The 17,129-nt window shown below is 45.5% G+C and overlaps 1 protein-coding gene across 4 annotated transcripts in view; it reads left to right on the top strand.

The window, feature by feature from the left end:
• ABCA1 (ATP binding cassette subfamily A member 1) overlaps nucleotides 1–17,129 on the top strand; it is a 126,534-nt gene that overhangs the window by 87,382 nt on the left and 22,023 nt on the right. For 3 of the 4 annotated variants that reach the window (XM_012736820.3, XM_012736821.3, XM_076008890.1), the window contains exons 19-32: nucleotides 191–362; nucleotides 1,372–1,503; nucleotides 2,450–2,592; nucleotides 2,794–2,931; nucleotides 4,115–4,335; nucleotides 5,672–5,750; nucleotides 6,599–6,801; nucleotides 7,922–7,970; nucleotides 8,360–8,473; nucleotides 9,527–9,675; nucleotides 11,276–11,400; nucleotides 12,654–12,752; nucleotides 15,296–15,485; nucleotides 16,347–16,441. In XM_012736820.3, the coding sequence (XP_012592274.2) occupies nucleotides 191–362; nucleotides 1,372–1,503; nucleotides 2,450–2,592; nucleotides 2,794–2,931; nucleotides 4,115–4,335; nucleotides 5,672–5,750; nucleotides 6,599–6,801; nucleotides 7,922–7,970; nucleotides 8,360–8,473; nucleotides 9,527–9,675; nucleotides 11,276–11,400; nucleotides 12,654–12,752; nucleotides 15,296–15,485; nucleotides 16,347–16,441 (1,909 nt within the window). Of the gene's footprint in view, nucleotides 1–190; nucleotides 363–1,371; nucleotides 1,504–2,449; nucleotides 2,593–2,793; nucleotides 2,932–4,114; nucleotides 4,336–5,571; nucleotides 5,645–5,671; nucleotides 5,751–6,598; nucleotides 6,802–7,921; nucleotides 7,971–8,359; nucleotides 8,474–9,526; nucleotides 9,676–11,275; nucleotides 11,401–12,653; nucleotides 12,753–15,295; nucleotides 15,486–16,346; nucleotides 16,442–17,129 lie in introns of all 4 variants that reach the window. The other variant, XM_012736823.3, reaches the window with a different exon arrangement.

Here is a 17,129-nt window from a genome sequence, read left to right as displayed (position 1 = left end):
CATTCCCATCACCAATGCCAGAGCCCAAATAGGCCCTAAATAAATATTTATAGCCTCATGCCTGCGTGTGAAACCAGGGTGGCCATGGAGAGAAGACAGTTCTGAGAGTACAAGCACAGCACCCTGTGCCTCCACGCTCCACTCGTAAGTACTTCCTGTGTGCTCATTTCTCTCTTCTCTCTTCTCACAGTCTGCATGGAGGAGGAACCTACCCACCTGAAGCTGGGCGTGTCCATTCAGAACCTGGTAAAAGTTTACCGGGATGGCATGAAGGTGGCTGTGGATGGCCTGGCACTGAATTTTTATGAGGGCCAGATCACCTCCTTCCTGGGCCACAACGGAGCAGGGAAGACGACCACCATGTAAGAATGGGGTGTGGCTCTCACAGAGTCAGCCGCAGGGAGGTTCTGCAGTGTAGTTAGAAATTCACACCTAAGGAAGCCGTGCTGGTCTCTGGAGCAAGTGCAGGAGCACGTGAGAAGTTGATGAGTACAGATATCATCTAATCATGGGAATGCTTTCTATGTACTAGTGTCCTAGACATAATTTCTTTAGCTTAAAAACAGACTGGGGCCTTTTGATGACCTTTCCCATGCATTTTCTACGAGTTCTGTGGTGATCTTAGAATCTGAGGCCATGGCAACTCTGAGAAAGGGTCTCCTTTGGAGCTCATTTGGTCAAAACTGGAAAATGAGAATCTGGAAAGAAAGATTAGATAGGTTGGAGGGAGTTTTAGAAACATATCTCCATGCACATGGGAGAAGCAGCTGGGCAGGCAGCTTGATGGCCTTCCCTGGGACCTCCAGCACCTTACAAGAGGTAGTGTCAGAAGGGAGCAAGGGCCAGACAACCCCAGAGCTAGCCTCAGTGGCTTTCAGTGTGGTTCTCCAGCCATTCCAAAGGGCCTGTCTTTGGAGGGCGTCCTCTTTTCTTGTTTTTATCTTTTCTTTTAAATGTAAAATCAGCATATTATGAGCATTGCAGAAAATTTTCGAACATCACTCAAATCCTACCACCTAACACAAAAGTTATTTTTATCTTTGAATAGTATGTTTTGGTTTGTCCATTTTTCATGAACATGATGTTAGGCATACAAGATTTATGTTTTAAAGTACACTTTCCATTGCAAATTGGAAACTTCATTTTAAAAATACTCATACTAAAATTGTCATTTCTAACACATAGGCCCAATCCTAGTTATTTACTAAAGCGAAGACTTCTTTTCTTTGTGGGGGTCCATTAGGGTCCATTAGAAAGGAATGGGAGGCGGGTGGGTTTGTGCCCTCTGTTCTCTCTGCAGCCTGGAATGAACGATGTAGAGTTAAGGGTGTGTCAGCCCTGACTCCTGTGCTTTTTAATTTTTGTCCTCAGGTCAATTCTGACTGGGTTGTTCCCTCCCACCTCGGGCACTGCCTACATCCTGGGGAAAGACATTCGCTCTGAGATGAGTACCATCCGGCAGAACCTGGGGGTCTGTCCCCAGCATAATGTGCTGTTTGACATGTGAGTACCAGCAGCACATTGAGAAGAACAGTCCCTTTCTGATGCGTGTGTTGTGGAGTCATGTGTGGAGTGGGACTGTTGCATTTTACTTCCTTTCCGGGTGTCAGGCTTGCTTTCCTGGACACATTGAAACCCAGTTGTCCTTCAATTTTAGAAGAAGCAGGGGGTGAATTGTTGGGTAGGAGATGTTACATCAGTCCAGCCAGTGGATGGGGGCTTGGGAGACAGGGCTCTCCATTACTGTCATTCTGGAAGGCCTTTCAACCCATCCTCTGCTCCACCGCCTTCCTCCTTGAGGCCTGGTATAGACTTTCCAGACCTGCTAGTGTCTCAGGTCCCTGGCATGATGGCCTTGTGTTTCCTGCTCAAGACATTTGCTCCACTCAGGTTGTCTCATCAGCAATGGGGCCCCCAGGGAACCCCTGTGCTAGAACAGAGAAAGACCTGAGCTCCGTAACCTTGAGCAAGGCCTTTCCCCTTCATTTATGGACCCCAAGTACTCTTATCTAAAATGAGCAGCTTGAGCTCTTATGCTCCCCAGATGCCTCCCTGCTCTCGGAGTCTGAGGACCTTTAAGGTTCAGGGGGGCTGCTCCAGTCTGATGCTGAGCGGACTTCTTGGTTGATGGGGCTGTGGGGAGGGCCCTTTGAGGATCACATCCTGGGGGCCTGAGATTTACAGTTGCACCTGCCTGGTGCATGGTGGCCAGGCCTGCTGGGAATGGGTCGGAAGTGATATGTCACGTTTCAGCTTTGATTTCCTGAGCAGCTCATGTGGTTGCTTACTGTTATTCTACCTTGAATCCTGAAGATTATTTTTCAGAAATTGATAACATTAAAAAAAAAAGGAAAAAGAAAAATGTTCCATTATCTTATGTTCTGGATCAGGAGACACTATGTAGGTGCTTCCTGCAGGGCCCAGAGCTGACCTACCCCTCTGTCCCCAGGCTGACTGTTGAAGAGCACATCTGGTTCTATGCCCGCCTAAAGGGACTCTCAGAGAAGCACGTGAAGGCAGAGATGGAACAGATGGCTCTGGATGTTGGTTTGCCACCCAGCAAGCTGAAAAGCAAAGCAAGCCAGCTGTCAGGTGTGGCCTGGAGCTACCTTGCCAGTCCCCTTGCCCTTCCTCCTCCAAATACACCTACACAGAGGAAAAACAGCAGCTGCCCCAGGGTCCTGGGCTGGGTGGGTGGGTCGCAGAAGCTTGTCCTTGGCTGTGTCCCCAGCTCTTCTGCCTTCACTCACTGTCTTGGGCTGGTCCTAGAGTCCGTCTCTTTGTTTCTTGTAGGTGGAATGCAGCGAAAGCTATCTGTGGCCTTGGCCTTCGTGGGTGGATCCAAGGTTGTCATTCTGGATGAGCCCACGGCTGGTGTGGACCCCTACTCCCGCAGGGGAATCTGGGAGCTGCTGCTGAAATACCGACAAGGTACCACCTGGCATATAGGGCTTACTGTGGGTCGTGGACTTGGGGAGAGAGAGGGGCTCTCAAGAAGCATGGCTGTATCCCCTGGCTGTTTTTATTAGGGCAACAGGACTGCTTCTCAAGGAACATGAGGAACTTCTTTCCTTAAAGCTCAGTGCTTGGCCGGGTGCAGTGGCTCACGCCTGTAACACTAGCACTCAGGGAGGCCGAGGCGAGTGGATCGTTTGAGCTCAGGAGTTCGCAACCAGCCTGAGCAAGAGTGAGACCCCGTCTCTACCAAAAATAGAAAGAAATTACTTGGAAAGCTAAAAATATATAAAAAAAAAAATTAGCCAGGCATGGTGGCACATGCCTGTAGTCCCAGCTACTCGGGAGGCTGAGGCACTTGAGCCTAGGAGTTGGAGGTTGCTGTGAGCTAGGCTGACACCATGGCACTCTAGCCCAGGCAACAGAGTGAGACTCTGTCTCAAAAAAAAAAGCTCAGTGCTCGCCCGTGGTATGGAGGTGGGAAGCTGGCTTACAAGACGCCTGAAGCTTTTGCTTCATTACTTAGGGGCCTGCGGAAGAAAATAAGTGGGATAAAGAGCACCTCTTCTGTGCCCCACTGCCCCCAGTGCCCCCTCTGGCATAGACTCACACACTGAGAGTCCTGAGAGCAGAGGCTGTGTCTTTCTCCATCTTTTCATCCCCAACATGTTGCACTGAATTTGCTTGTTGAAAGTGTGGATGAATAAATGAATGGAATGGGAGCGGCGCGGGAACATGATGGGCAGTGTGCTTAGAGGTGTGTTGTGCAGGATGAGGAGCACAGGCTTGGGCGCCAGGTCTGGCTGGCCCTGAGACCTTGGGAAAGCCACTTTGCTTTCTCAGTGTCCTTGCCCATAATAACAGTGGTGCCTAACTCACAGAGGATTAAGTCAAATGAGAATGCACATCAACCACCTAGCCTAATGCCTGGCACATAGCAAGTTCCCAAGTAAACGCTGCTGTTCTGATTTCTCTGGGGATCCAGTAGCTGTCCCCAGAGCTTTCCCATTCTAGGGGTCACAGCCACATATGGTTGAAGGTCTTTCCAGATCTCTCTCCCATGTTCATCCCTGCTAATAGCTCTGTAGTCCCTGCCACTGCGGTCAGTGAGAAGTGACAGGCCTCACCTGTCGCATGTCCTTGTGTTTGTGCCTGGCAGGCCGCACCATCATCCTCTCCACACACCACATGGATGAAGCAGACATCTTGGGGGACAGGATTGCCATCATCTCCCATGGGAAGCTGTGCTGTGTGGGCTCCTCCCTGTTTCTGAAGAACCAGCTGGGAACAGGCTACTACCTGACCCTGGTCAAGAAAGATGTGGAATCCTCCCTCAGTTCCTGCAGAAATAGCAGCAGCACAGTGTCATACCTGAAAAAGGTGAGCTGCAGTCTCGGTGCTGGGCTGGTGCTGGGTTGGGGCAGCCCGGACTTGCTGGCTGTGCATGGCTTGTCCACATCCACCCCATTGTGCCACGTGGAGGCCACCATCTCCCTGGTCCGTGATCCCCTTTGCAGTCACATCATCCCTCACCGCGTACAGCTCAGGAGACTTGTGCTAGTTCTGTTGAATCCCGTTTCCTTTTTCAATGGGGCACAGTGAGTGATGGAGAAGGTCCTTAGAGGACTTTATTATGTCAAAGAAAAGAGACTTGTCAAGAGGTGCGAGCCTTGGCTACAAAATGACCTGCCGTTCCTGGTCATTACCTTTAAATCTTACTGACCTTAACTTTTAAACTACAAAACGGCAAATATTTATTAAGCACTGATTCCATGCCAGACAGACTCTGGGCATAAAAGAAAATAATGGTAATAGTTAATTTTTTATAGCATTGTTACCACTTACAAACTTTTTTTTTTTTTTTTTACATCTGTCATCTCAATTAAAGTGCAGAGAAACGCTGGGGTGAAGGTGTTATAATTATTATCCCAGTAGGGATAGGAGCCATAGGGATTTGGTAGCTTATTCACAGTCACCAGCAGGTAAATACTAGAGGTGGGACCAGGCCCAACAACCAGGTACATTTCCTCTGTACCGCAGTACCTGCCTGAGGCTTATTTGTGTGTTGAAGCCAGGGGCGCCTAAGGCACTTGCATCCCAACCTTGCACTCCTATCTGCTTATTTATCTTTTAACTAGAGCCTCCTCACTAAAGTGTGCTCTGAGTTCCAGCAGCATCACTTGGGAACTTGTTAGAAATGCAGCAACCTGGGCCCAACGCAGACCTGCCGAATCAAAATCTGCATTTTAGCAAGGTCCCTGGGTGGTCGAACACACATTCGAGCTTGAGAAGCATTGAACTAGACAAGTAGCCAGGTAAAGCCCATGCCTGAGATGGTTAGCAAATGCCTGGTTGCAGCATTTATTGGCAGGCCTCAGTTCTGGTGACAGCTCTGCTTCCTGAACTCTCAGCCCCAGGAAGCCAGGTGTTCACACGGCATGCACTGTCAGACAGTGGCCTCTGAAGCCATGGCTTCCAGTTGCGTGCATCCCAGGAAAAGCTTTCTGCTTCAGTTATCACACAGTAGAGCTTCTTGGAAGCCCTCCCTGGCGAAGGTGGTGGTGGCTGTACCTTGCTCGGTCCCTGACCCATTCTCACCTCCTTCTTTGCCATCAGGAGGACAGTGTTTCTCAGAGCAGTTCTGATGCTGGCCTGGGCAGCGACCATGAAAGTGACACGCTGACCATCGGTAAGGACTCTGGGGTTTCTTATTCAGGTGGTGCCTGAGCTCCCCCCAGCTGGGCAGAGTGGAGGCAGAGGAGGAGAGGTGCAGAGGCTGGTGGCGCTGACTCAAGGTTTGCTGCTGGGCTGGGGCTGGGTGGCTGTGGGAGCGGGTGCAGCTTGGTGGCGGGTTGGCCTGATGCTTGCTTGGGAGCCTGGGGCTTGGGTTGGGAGCTGGCAGGGCAGTGTCCCAGATGCTGAGATGATTTGGGTCAGGAAATCCCTTAGGGGAGTGGATCTGGCTGGACATTGTACACCAGGGATGAGGAGCTGAGGGCAAGTCAGTGGGGAGGGATTTGAGCTCAGTATATAAGGAGGGTGAGAGCCTTGGGTTTTCTTCAGGTGGTGTGTATAGGAAGCTGGTGTCACCAGCAGCATATATGGAACAGAAGCCTTGACCCTGGACATCTCTGCCCAGTCCTAACAGCTGATGTTTCCCAGGAAGACTTATGCTTCCATGAACTGTTTGATTAACTCTCTATTGACATCAATAGGGGGACCCTTGTTTAAAAGTTTATGGAAGGGTGAAGAATCTTTTAAGATTCCTTGAATCAAGTTTTCCATGGAAGAATCCTGCAGTTTAGGCAATAGACACCAGGCTTTCAACCTCAGAAAGTCATCCATCCATCCATCCATCCATCCATCCATCCATCCATCCATGCTGCATTGACTACCAAAGTGTGCTGGCTTTGCTGGTACAAAAGTGAATAAGACACAGTCCTCCCCCCACCCCCCCCCCGGGACTCTCAGGCCACAGATGGACATGTAGAGTGACTAAAGCATCTGGGATAGGCTTTAGTGTGTGCAGTGTATGAGCAGCAGGCTTCAGAGCAGCAGGCAAAGGGAGACAGTGGGGGATGGCCAGCCCTTACTGTGGAGCCTCTGAGCTGACTGAGCCATCTTCGCACTCTGGTCCCTGCAGATGTCTCCGCTATCTCCAACCTCATCAGGAAGCATGTGTCCGAAGCCCGGCTGGTGGAAGACATTGGGCATGAACTGACCTACGTGCTGCCGTATGAAGCTGCTAAAGAGGGGGCCTTTGTGGAACTCTTCCATGAGATTGATGACCGCCTCTCAGACCTGGGCATCTCTAGTTACGGCATTTCAGAGACTACCCTGGAAGAAGTAAGTTAAGTGGCTGACTGTTGGAATATAGCAGGGCCAGCAATCCTCAAGCCTGATAGGCAGTCTATATTGGGAACAGGTTTACCATGGAGTTGATCGAGTTTTTAGGTCATTGACAATATGAGTAATGGCCCCAGTTAACCACTGAAAATCACAGTGGGAGATAGTAGGAAAGTAGTATTAGGATTGCTTCCTGGTGTGACTGTGTCATGGCCATGTGTCAACTGGGCTTTTATGCATAGGAAGTGGCAACATTTATGGATAATCTACTTGTGCTGGGTACTGAACTTGGTACTTTTTTAAAAAAACATCATTGTAACCTCATTTAATCTTCACAACAAAATGGAAAAATTGACACTCAGGGATGCTAAGCTAGGATTTAGAATCAGGGGTTTGGGGCTTCAAAGGCCATACTTTCTTTACCCAGGTAATGCCTCCTTTTAGAGATACAGCACAGACCTTGAGAGCTGGAAGGGATATAAAAGTTGTCTGGCCCAGTGGTCCCAAGCATGTCTGTGCAGCAGAATCATATAGAGATACTACTGACAATAAAAATTCTAAAGCTTGGCTTTAGGGCCTTTGAATCAGAATTTCTGGGGGTAAGGCTTTGAAGTCTATACTTTTATTGCATGCTTCCTACAAAGTGGTCTGTAGACCAGAGCTTGGAAATCATTGATCTCAGATTCTCCTCTGATGTTTGAATCTCTGCCATAGTATTTCTAGTGATGGGGAATCCATTTCCTTCTGATCATTCTATCTTGGATAACTTATCACAGTTCTAGACTACTTGAAGATTTGGGGCCACAGATCTGAAAGAAGACACTTGACTCATTCCCTGTAGGTTCAGAACAAATTTCTTCCATTTGCAGTGTCCTAATGCTGTAGCTTTAATTTGAAAGTGATTGTATGGATTGATAGCTCTCACCATTGAGGAAATGTTCTCTGGCAAAAACGGCAAAAACTTTCCCAAGTGACTCTGACAAAGTGTTATTAATAAATGTGGCTTCTACTTTCTCTGTCTTAAGGGGCTAACATGCCATTCAATAATGTAATAATCATGGCAGTGATGGCTGCTCTCATAATGTCGGTGCTTATGTTTTCTCCTGCTCTTGTATTTCAGATATTCCTTAAAGTGGCTGAAGAGAGTGGGGTGGATGCTGAGACCTCAGGTAATCCTCTTGAGGGTGGTTACCCACTCTTTGCATAGGGCCACCTGCAGGCTGTCTTAGTTCACCAGTGTGGTACCTTTCCCTTTGAATTGTTCTGTTGCATTCTCATTTTTTGTGTATAGACATTATTTCAGATGGGAAAGGTTTGTTTTGTTACAAATAAAATAAAATAGTAGTAACATTCATTGGGTGTTGGGCAGGTGGGAGAAAGGAGGAGTGGATGGGTATATTCATCCCTAATTTGTGCGGTGCGCACTAGAGGATGGACATGCTTGAAGCTCTGACTCAGGTGGGGCAAAGGCAATATATGTAACCTAAACATTTGTACCCCTGCAATATGCTGGAAAAAAAAATAAAATAAAATTGGGATTCCTTCCTTTTGCCTTCAGATGGTACCTTGCCAGCAAGACGAAACAGACGGACCTTCGGAGACAGGCAGAGCTGTCTCCGCCCATTCACTGAAGATGATGCCATTGATCCAAATGATTCTGACATAGACCCAGGTCTGTTTGGACAAGATCTGTGTTCCATTGTTTGAACATGAATTTCTCTCTTATGTTCTTCTCAGCTCTTTTGATGGCCTTTAGCCAAGATGATAGATCCCTACAGGTTCCAAAGGGAAGAGTGAGAAAATGAGAAAAGTGACTTTTCCATTTCCAGTGTTATGCATATGGTCAAACCGAAAAGAGCCCATTCTCATCACTTCCCTTACTTAGCTGAGATCTTCCTCTTAACATACATGTAGAAAGATGGCACCTCAATCCTCTGAAACCATTTATTTATTACATTTTTTTTAGGGTCCCAGTTTCTTGTATATATCAGGTATTTAATTGTTGAATAAATACTCATTGAATGGATGAATGATTTTGAAAGAATCCAAGAGGGGAATTTGCTTTCAGAGTTAATTATATCCCCTAACACTTAGATATTTTGGATGAGTGTGTCCTTGTGCATTTGACTGAAATGGAGAGGGGAGGTCAGAAAGAAAACACTAGTCAAGTGTCAGAGCATCTCAGTGAGGAATTGTTAGTTTAAGGCAAGGATTTCTGTAACATTTTTAGGAACAGAAAATTTTCTGGTTCTCCCATTCCTTGATTGCGTGAGTCTGTAGCTCTTATGTTCTTCCTGACTTTGTACATTGAAATGTGTCCACTTTTTACCAAAAATTTAATAGATGGGAAACTAATTGCCATCGTGTGTTCTCAAGTATGAAAGCCTACATACATGGCCTTATTTCATAGAATATTAAGAAATTGATGACTGGATTCATCAGAATGTCTTGCTGTAACACCCAGTTATATATAAAAACATCTCTTCAGTCATATCAAGGCACCTTTTCTGTCCTTATCAGACAAGAACTAAAATGCATAAAGTGTTACTTTTGGACATTTTGAGTCATAATTTTTCCTTAAACATAGATTTGCCATGCAAGCCCTTTACTTCTGAGATACTTTTAGCTTAAAACACAAGCCTCCAAGATGGTTGCTGAAGATAACAGGGGAAAGAGCATGGTGGTGTCAGAGACACCTAAGATAACAGGTGTTGGCTTCTTACAGAATCTAGAGAGACGGACTTTCTCAGTGGGATGGACAGCAAAGGCTCCTACCAGGTGAAGGGCTGGAAACTCACACAGCAGCAGTTTGTGGCCCTTTTGTGGAAGAGACTACTGATTGCCAGACGGAGTCGGAAAGGATTTTTTGCTCAGGTGAGATGTGCTGTTTCTGGCCAGGGACTCTGGCTTCGCGGGTGGGCTGCGGGCTCTCTGTCCAGTGAGGGCAGGATAGTATTGGGGTCAAGATATGAATCCCAGTTCTGCTTCTTGCTACTTGCGTATCTATTGGCAAGTTACTTCTCTGTGCCTCAATCTCCTCATCTGTAAAATGAGAAGAATAATAGTACCTAATACATAGGTTGTTATGAGAACAAAAATGAATAAGTACTTAGAATGGGGCCTGGCATTAGTAAGTACCTAGTTTCGGGTGTATGTATATTACTTTTATTTTAGAGGAGGGTGTAAAAAGGGTAAAGTTTAGCAAAACTGGTTGGGCATCTTCAGCTGTTGAGATGAGAGATATTATGCCCAGATGCACTGGATCTATGAGCTTATTGGGAACATGATTTCTCTCTAAGTTGATGTTTAACTCAAAGTGATGGAAAAGATAGAGATATCAGAATATAATTGGCCAACAGAGAAGACTCGTTACCCTGTTGCCTGCATGTCAGTGTGTGCATGCTAAATTGCTTGGTTAGAAAGGTTAAAATTATTTCACTCTATAAATTCAAGAAATACAGAGAGAGGGTCTGCAGAGTGTCTTCCATACAGACTGTGTGGGTAATGCTAAAAGCAGGAGTTTGGAGCACCCAGACATGGATTTGCATTCTGACTGTGCTTCTTATTGGCTGTGTGACCTTGGGCAAGTTACTTAGTCTCTCTGATCCTCAGTTACCTTGTTTGTTGATGGTAATAGTGATAATACCAATGTAAATAATGACAAAATAGAGATAATCCTCATTATAGTACTTGCCCACAGAATTATTCACTCAATGATCATTTTCTGCATTGAAACCCCAGAACATTAGAACGAGGGCATCATATGAATCTTTACGTTTATTAAGGATACATTTCTCTGCAATAAATGGAAGAAGTTTTGGGTTTACTTATACAGTATGTGCAAGTCATTGTTTTCAGAGAAGTTATGGTAGAAAGTTTGAGGCGGTTCAAGAAGGATTTGGATAATTATGCTTTCCTAGGCAATCACAGGAGACAGTGGGTGCGATTGCCTCTGATTGGAGGCAGGGCTGTAGAGTTGGTTTTATCAGAGCATGGGATTTGAATGGGCCGTCTGTCCGCAGCCTCAGACTAAAATGAGAAAACGGAGGCCAGAGGGGAAAGTGACTTCACATGGGTACACTTGTAGTAGAGACAGGATTCAGGACTTCTGTCCAGTCCATGGTACAGTGTGGTCTTTCTCAGTCTTCAGGGGAAAGAGGAGGCAGGAACCAAAGTTCTGTGTCACCCTGACATGTTATCCCTGTTTATTCTGTGAAGTTTCCAGCTTAGTGCCTCTGCCAGGTGGCTATAGCCTCTGGCCTTGTGCTGCCAGGGAGGTTTAGTTCTCAGGCTCAGTTGCTTCCCAGCTGCCAAGAATGCCTTGGGGAAGTGCAGCCTTGGGCCCTGTACTCCTCGTTCCTGTGCTTGTTGGTCTGGGAGGCTGGCTGGACTCCGAGCGACTTGCCCCTTGGCCTTCTTTCTAACACTCACCATTTTCTTGTCACCTCTTTCCCCCTCCACTGCTTGGTTATAGATTGTCCTGCCAGCTGTGTTTGTCTGCATTGCCCTGGTGTTCAGCCTGATTGTGCCACCCTTTGGCAAGTACCCCAGTCTGGAACTTCAGCCCTGGATGTACAACGAACAGTACACATTTGTCAGGTATGTGCTTGTCTTCTGTGCCCTAGGAGAGAGGAGGATTCAAGCAGACCAAGGGCGTTTACTATGCTGAGGGCCAAGGGAATGGACTCAAGAATTACACAATGGAACAGATTTTATCAGCTGTGGCTAAGGCCCCTGCACAAACTAATACTGCATGCAAAGAACATCAGTGAACTAACCCTGAAATAATAGGCTAGTCCTCTATTGTACATTTCAGCCCCTCTCCTCTTTGTATTTCTATGGTCAGGAACAGCCATATGCATTTTAGTTAAAATAACCTAATCTTGCTAAAATCTATGATTAAATATTTAGATTTTTAAGAGCTGTGTTTTAATTTTGTAATTGAGGCACAGGGCTTCCATACACTGTCAAAGCATGGAACCTCCAGGTTCTTGTTTTCTGCAAAGGACAATTCATGTAATTATTTTCTATTCTTTTAAGTTTGGGATATTAGCTAGTGTTTGTTCTTTAGACATAAATACCCTCTGTTCCATAACAATCCAGTGCTTTAAAGAAAAGGACAGAGGCATTTCTGGATCTTATTTGGCAGGAGTTTTCTTCAGTCCTGAAAGATTTGCAGACTTGTAGATGGGGGAGATGTATCAGTGATATAAAAGGGGAGCATTAAAAAAAAAAAGAAAGAAAATATATAAATGCGAATCAGTCTCTTTTTCTCCAACCCCATATTTTCTTCTTACATAGTTCAGGTTTTCTTTATCCTTTCCTTTCCCAGCTGCCAACCCTGTTATTGCCCACAGCTGTAGAACACAGCATGTGTTTGTGACCTGTGCTCCTTATTTTTGTGTTTTCCGGTTGTCCATGCAAACACTCAGTCAGTAAAACCTGCCTACCCTCTCGTGGAAAATCCTGCTTGTCTGTGCCAAATGGACAACCGTGAAGGTGCTTTTGAAATGCTGACACTTAATGAGTCTCTTTTCTTCAAATTAAGATGCATATGTAAAATGTGTGTATGTATATGTGCACACACTTACGCATACCTACAAACATACAACCTATTTATGCAGGCTCCACTTTGGAATGCTCTATATTACCCTGATGCCAAATATATGGCCAGAGTCTGCGCTCCTTGTGGGTGGTTTCTGGGGTTTTCTTGTTTGTTTGTTTTTATTCTTTCCTAAGAGCCTATTGCATAGGAAGTGCTTCATAAAATGCTTAATTTAGAAAAACCTTTCTATTGCCTGATTTCTGGCTTTAATGAGTTACTGAGCTGATTGCCTCTCATGTACCCATAGTAATGATGCACCTGAGGACAGGGGAACCCAGGAACTCTTGAACGCCCTCACCAAAGACCCTGGCTTCGGGACCCGCTGTATGGAAGGAAACCCAATCCCGTGAGTGCCATGTTAACCATAGACGGTTTCTTGTGCTCATCGCCTGATTTGATGTCTAATATACTGCATTTATCAACCGCATGCTACACTGTGACCATCATCATTTGCCCTTTGAACCTTTTTTTTTTAATTAAAAAAGCCTATATAGTAACCTAATCAAACCATCTAGGAACAAATATTTGGAGAGTCTTCTAACATCCTGCAAAGCAAATCGTTACAGATGTTTATTTACCGCTTTAGAACATTAATATTTAATTTAAATAGTGCTTTACACTTGCTGATCAAATGCTTTTCCCATCTCTCCTTTCCCGCAACTCCTGTGCCTAAGTGCCTCATAATTTGCAGGTTTGTTTATCAGCTTCTTTACTTTCACAGCCTGAAAAGATGACATATTTTTATAAAAATGAACACTGCCTTCTTTTTGAGTTTCATATTTTTATTATCCTTTCCTTGAAAACCCTTTTTTAAAAAGTAGGTAGTGTATAAATAAATTTAGTAAGATACTTGTATGACTGTTAGGTGTGTGTAGGGGAAGGTAAGTCAACATATAGTTGTGAGAAAAGGCAGTGGGGAAGTGGGGCACTCATGAGGGAGCTGGCGGCTGGCAGAGATGGGTTCACGTTTCCAGGCTTAGGCAGAATTTGCCACTGGGATCCCTGAGGAATTATGGAGAGTTGGGAAGGTGCTGGAGAATCGCAGAAAGGCAAACTTGAATTCCCAGTTTTAATGGGAAGATGGCTGACTCTGCAAATGACAGTGGTCAGCATGACACCTCTTTGTACAGGGTTCTAGAGCAGATTTCTAAATGGATAGTTACTATGTACTTGTTAGTTCTTAATTAGTATTGGGTAGTTACTAAATCTTTGTTAGTACTTAGTAGTTAGTACTTAATGGGTGATTAATCCCGGCAGCCACTATTGGTTCCCAAATAACCAGATGACGAAGGTGGATAAGGACATAGATACAGCCAGCCCAGATTTCACAAGACCTTTGGTTTTCCACATGAAGGTTGTACAGGGAAGATAGAAGAATGAGATGGGATGATGTTATAGTTACCTGGATTCACTGCTGGTCAGCTCAACTGTATGGATGCCACTGTAGGGAGATCTGCAGGATCCAGGACTGGGCTGAGAGCCAGCCCGCAGAGACAGAAGGGCCATGGCCCCTCCCATCAGGGGTTGAAGCTTTGAGTCTGAGCACCACTGGCCGTCTGTTGGAGACAGTCTGAAGGAAGAGGCTCCATCCTGGCAGCTCTTACTGAAATTCAAATTTTGGGTTTTGCAAAAGGGGCTAGAAATGAAGGCATTTGATGGGGAACTTCTCCATAGTATTTTGGTTTTTCTCAGCCAATACTCTTTTGAAGGTTTTAGAGTGTAAGCTTTAGGAAAGCCACCATGTCTTGGTTTGACTTTTCCATTTACTTAAGGTGCTTTAAAGAGAGAACCAGAGATCAGTCTGAAAAACTGTTCGTTTGAGTTTTTAATACATAAATATTAATATAAAGACTGGCTCTACTTTAAATTTTGGAATTTTGAAAGTAGGTTATTAGAATTTATACTTTTATTTTGTCAGTGGGAAAAAATAAGCCCTGAGAGGGCAAGGGACTTGCTGATGTTCTCACAGTAATTCCGAGCTCAAGTCTGGGATAAAGGTCTTGTGTTTTGTCCCCTGGGATGTTTACAGACAACCTAGCTCTTAACGTATCAAGCACACTCACGCTATTCACCTCCCAATTCTCTACTCACTTGAGCACATAAATTGGATCCTGCTACTCTCCACTCGATTTTCAGCATAAGACCCAGATTCCTTCCCAGTCCTGCGTCATCTGGCCTCTCCCTCCCCCTCCCCCTCATTTATCATCCCTCTTCCTCTTAGCTTATCACACCTGGGGAGCCTCCCCTGTCTTTCTGCTGTTCCTCAAACATACAAACTCATTTCTTCCTAGGGCCCTTCTTTGTACCTGCACTTTCCATTGCTTCTGCTTGGAATGTTCTTCTCACCAAATCTTTGCCTAGCTTGTTCTCTGTCATTGTTTATGTTTTGGCTGAAATATTATCTTTTCAGGAGGTCCATTCTCCCCAGTCACCCTCCCTTTATTTTGCTTTATTTTGGGCCATCTAAGATTATATGGCTTAACTGTTTATTGGTTTAACTCCTCTGTGGATGTGCAAACTCCATGAAGGCAAGTACTTTGTCCTGTTCACACTAGACCTTCAAATCTGCACAATGGTGTCTGCCACATGGTAGTTGCTCAATGAATATTTGTTGTGTGAACAAATATTGGTTGATTGGATTGAATGGAATTCAGTATATGAGCATTTAGGGCCTCTTTGCATTCTGTTTTCCTTATCTATAATACAATATATAAATTAAATAATATAAAGCTGCTGTGGGATCAGACAGTCAAATGAGGTCATCCTTCCTAAATGATGAGGGAATAGACACGTGTTTGCAGCTGTTACAGAATAATCCTATGCTTGAGAGGTAACAGGAAAGGCCAGGCCCTCCCTGGTGACCCTCCTTTTGATGTCTTCCTTTTGCAGAGACAAGCCCTGCTTGGCAGGGGAGGAGGAGTGGACCACTGCCTCAGTTCCCCAGACCATCACGGACCTCTTCCAAAATGGGAACTGGACGATGGAGAACCCCTCACCCACCTGCCAGTGCAGCAGTGACAAGATCAAGAAGATGCTGCCCGTGTGTCCCGCAGGGGCAGGGGGGCTGCCTCCTCCTCAAGTGAGTCACTCTCAGGGTAGAACTGAGCAGATGGGGATGCAGGGTGGGCTGGGAGCTTCTGCTGGGGAGCGGGACTGAATGAGATGTCATGTGAGGAAGGTCTGTTTCAGGCTAGGCCTTACTTCTTGCCATGGGGAAAAGCATGTTCCATGTTGTGCCTATGCCTGTCCCACAGTGATGATGTCACAGGCCTGGCTTCCGGCCTTGGCTCTGTTACAAATAAGCTGGTGGCCTTCTTCAGACCACTTTAACTCCCTGGGCCCGTTTCTTCACCCCTGAATTTGGGAGGGTGGACAAGAAACCTTCTGTGGGTCTGGTCAGCTGTGACATTCTCTGAGATTGTGAGTTTGGGAAGGAGTCCTGGGCCATTTTCTTCTGAGAGCAGTTCCAGGAGGAGGCTTGCTCGTGGTGGCTCTCTGCTACTCCATCAGGTTGCAGGGTGAGCGCAAGCTATTTTAAATGGGTGAGAGCTAAGAGAAGTCCTGGTTACTACTCTTTAAACTAACAGCTAGTCTAGTCACCAGTATAACTCCAATGAACAAAAGAATTCACTAGGTATAGTTAATGATGCTGTTCACTAAAAATCTCTTGGGACTATGAAGAGCCACATCTCAATGTTTATTGTTTAGATGTTCAGAATAAATTCCTGGGGAAGGCCTTGGCTTGGCATAAGTGCCAAGGGCAGGATGAGCTGGATGTTGGTGCTGGGTGGCTGAAGGGCGGTGCCTGGGCCCTGTGGTCAGGGTTCTGGTCCCAGTGTGGGACATGCCAGAGGGGCATGGTCACTGTTGGCCTTGATTTGTTTTCTGCCCCAATTCTTGTCTATAAACACTCACGTGCTTGGCTTTTTTGTGATGACAGAGAAAACAGAACACTGAAGACACCCTTCAGAACCTGACAGGAAGAAACATTTCGGATTATCTGGTGAAGACATATGTGCAGATCATAGCGAAAAGGTGATCATTTACTAAATTTGGCCCCTGCTTTATCATTACTGATTAGAGAAATTAAAGTCTTATACACACTAGACTGGAGCAGTGGAGGAAATGCCAGATTATGGCCTGATGGTGTCTAAGGGGAGCTTAGGATATTATCCCAAACTAGGATATGATGAGAGGGATTGTGAGTATTTAGTTGTCATCTCAAAGGCTGAGGCAGCCTCGTCTAGAATAAAAATAACTCTGGATTCAATTTCAAATCCTGCCATTTACTAGCTGCTTGATGAGGGCAACCAGTTATCCTTCTAAAGCCATAGTGTGTATAAAATGTGGTATTAGGCCGGGTGTGGTGGGTTATACCTGTAATCCAGTACTTTGGGATGCTGAGGCCAGGAGTTCCAGGCCAGCCTGGGCCCTCTCTAAAAAATAAACAAATAAATAAAATAAGATGTGATATTAATGTTGCCCATGTAAGTTTGTTAGGATTAAATGAATCCGTATATGTAAATTGTCTTAGGTATTCTCCCATGGGTAGACTCCATGGTATATGTGGGGTCATGTAGAGAGTCGTGGGAAGACTTAGCAGCCTGCCTTGGCTATGACCTTGGAATAGCCTTGCAGCTTCCTGTGCATGGAAGCATGATATTAAATGCTTAGCTGAAAGCGTGATATTGAAGGATGGTTTCCTTCTCATCAGTTCGTTCAG

This window comes from Microcebus murinus, chromosome 12 (genome assembly GCF_040939455.1).
Source record: "Microcebus murinus isolate Inina chromosome 12, M.murinus_Inina_mat1.0, whole genome shotgun sequence".
Taxonomy (NCBI): domain Eukaryota; kingdom Metazoa; phylum Chordata; class Mammalia; order Primates; family Cheirogaleidae; genus Microcebus; species Microcebus murinus.
Note: the sequence above shows the minus strand (reverse complement) of the source record. Positions and strands in the feature narration are given on the sequence as shown.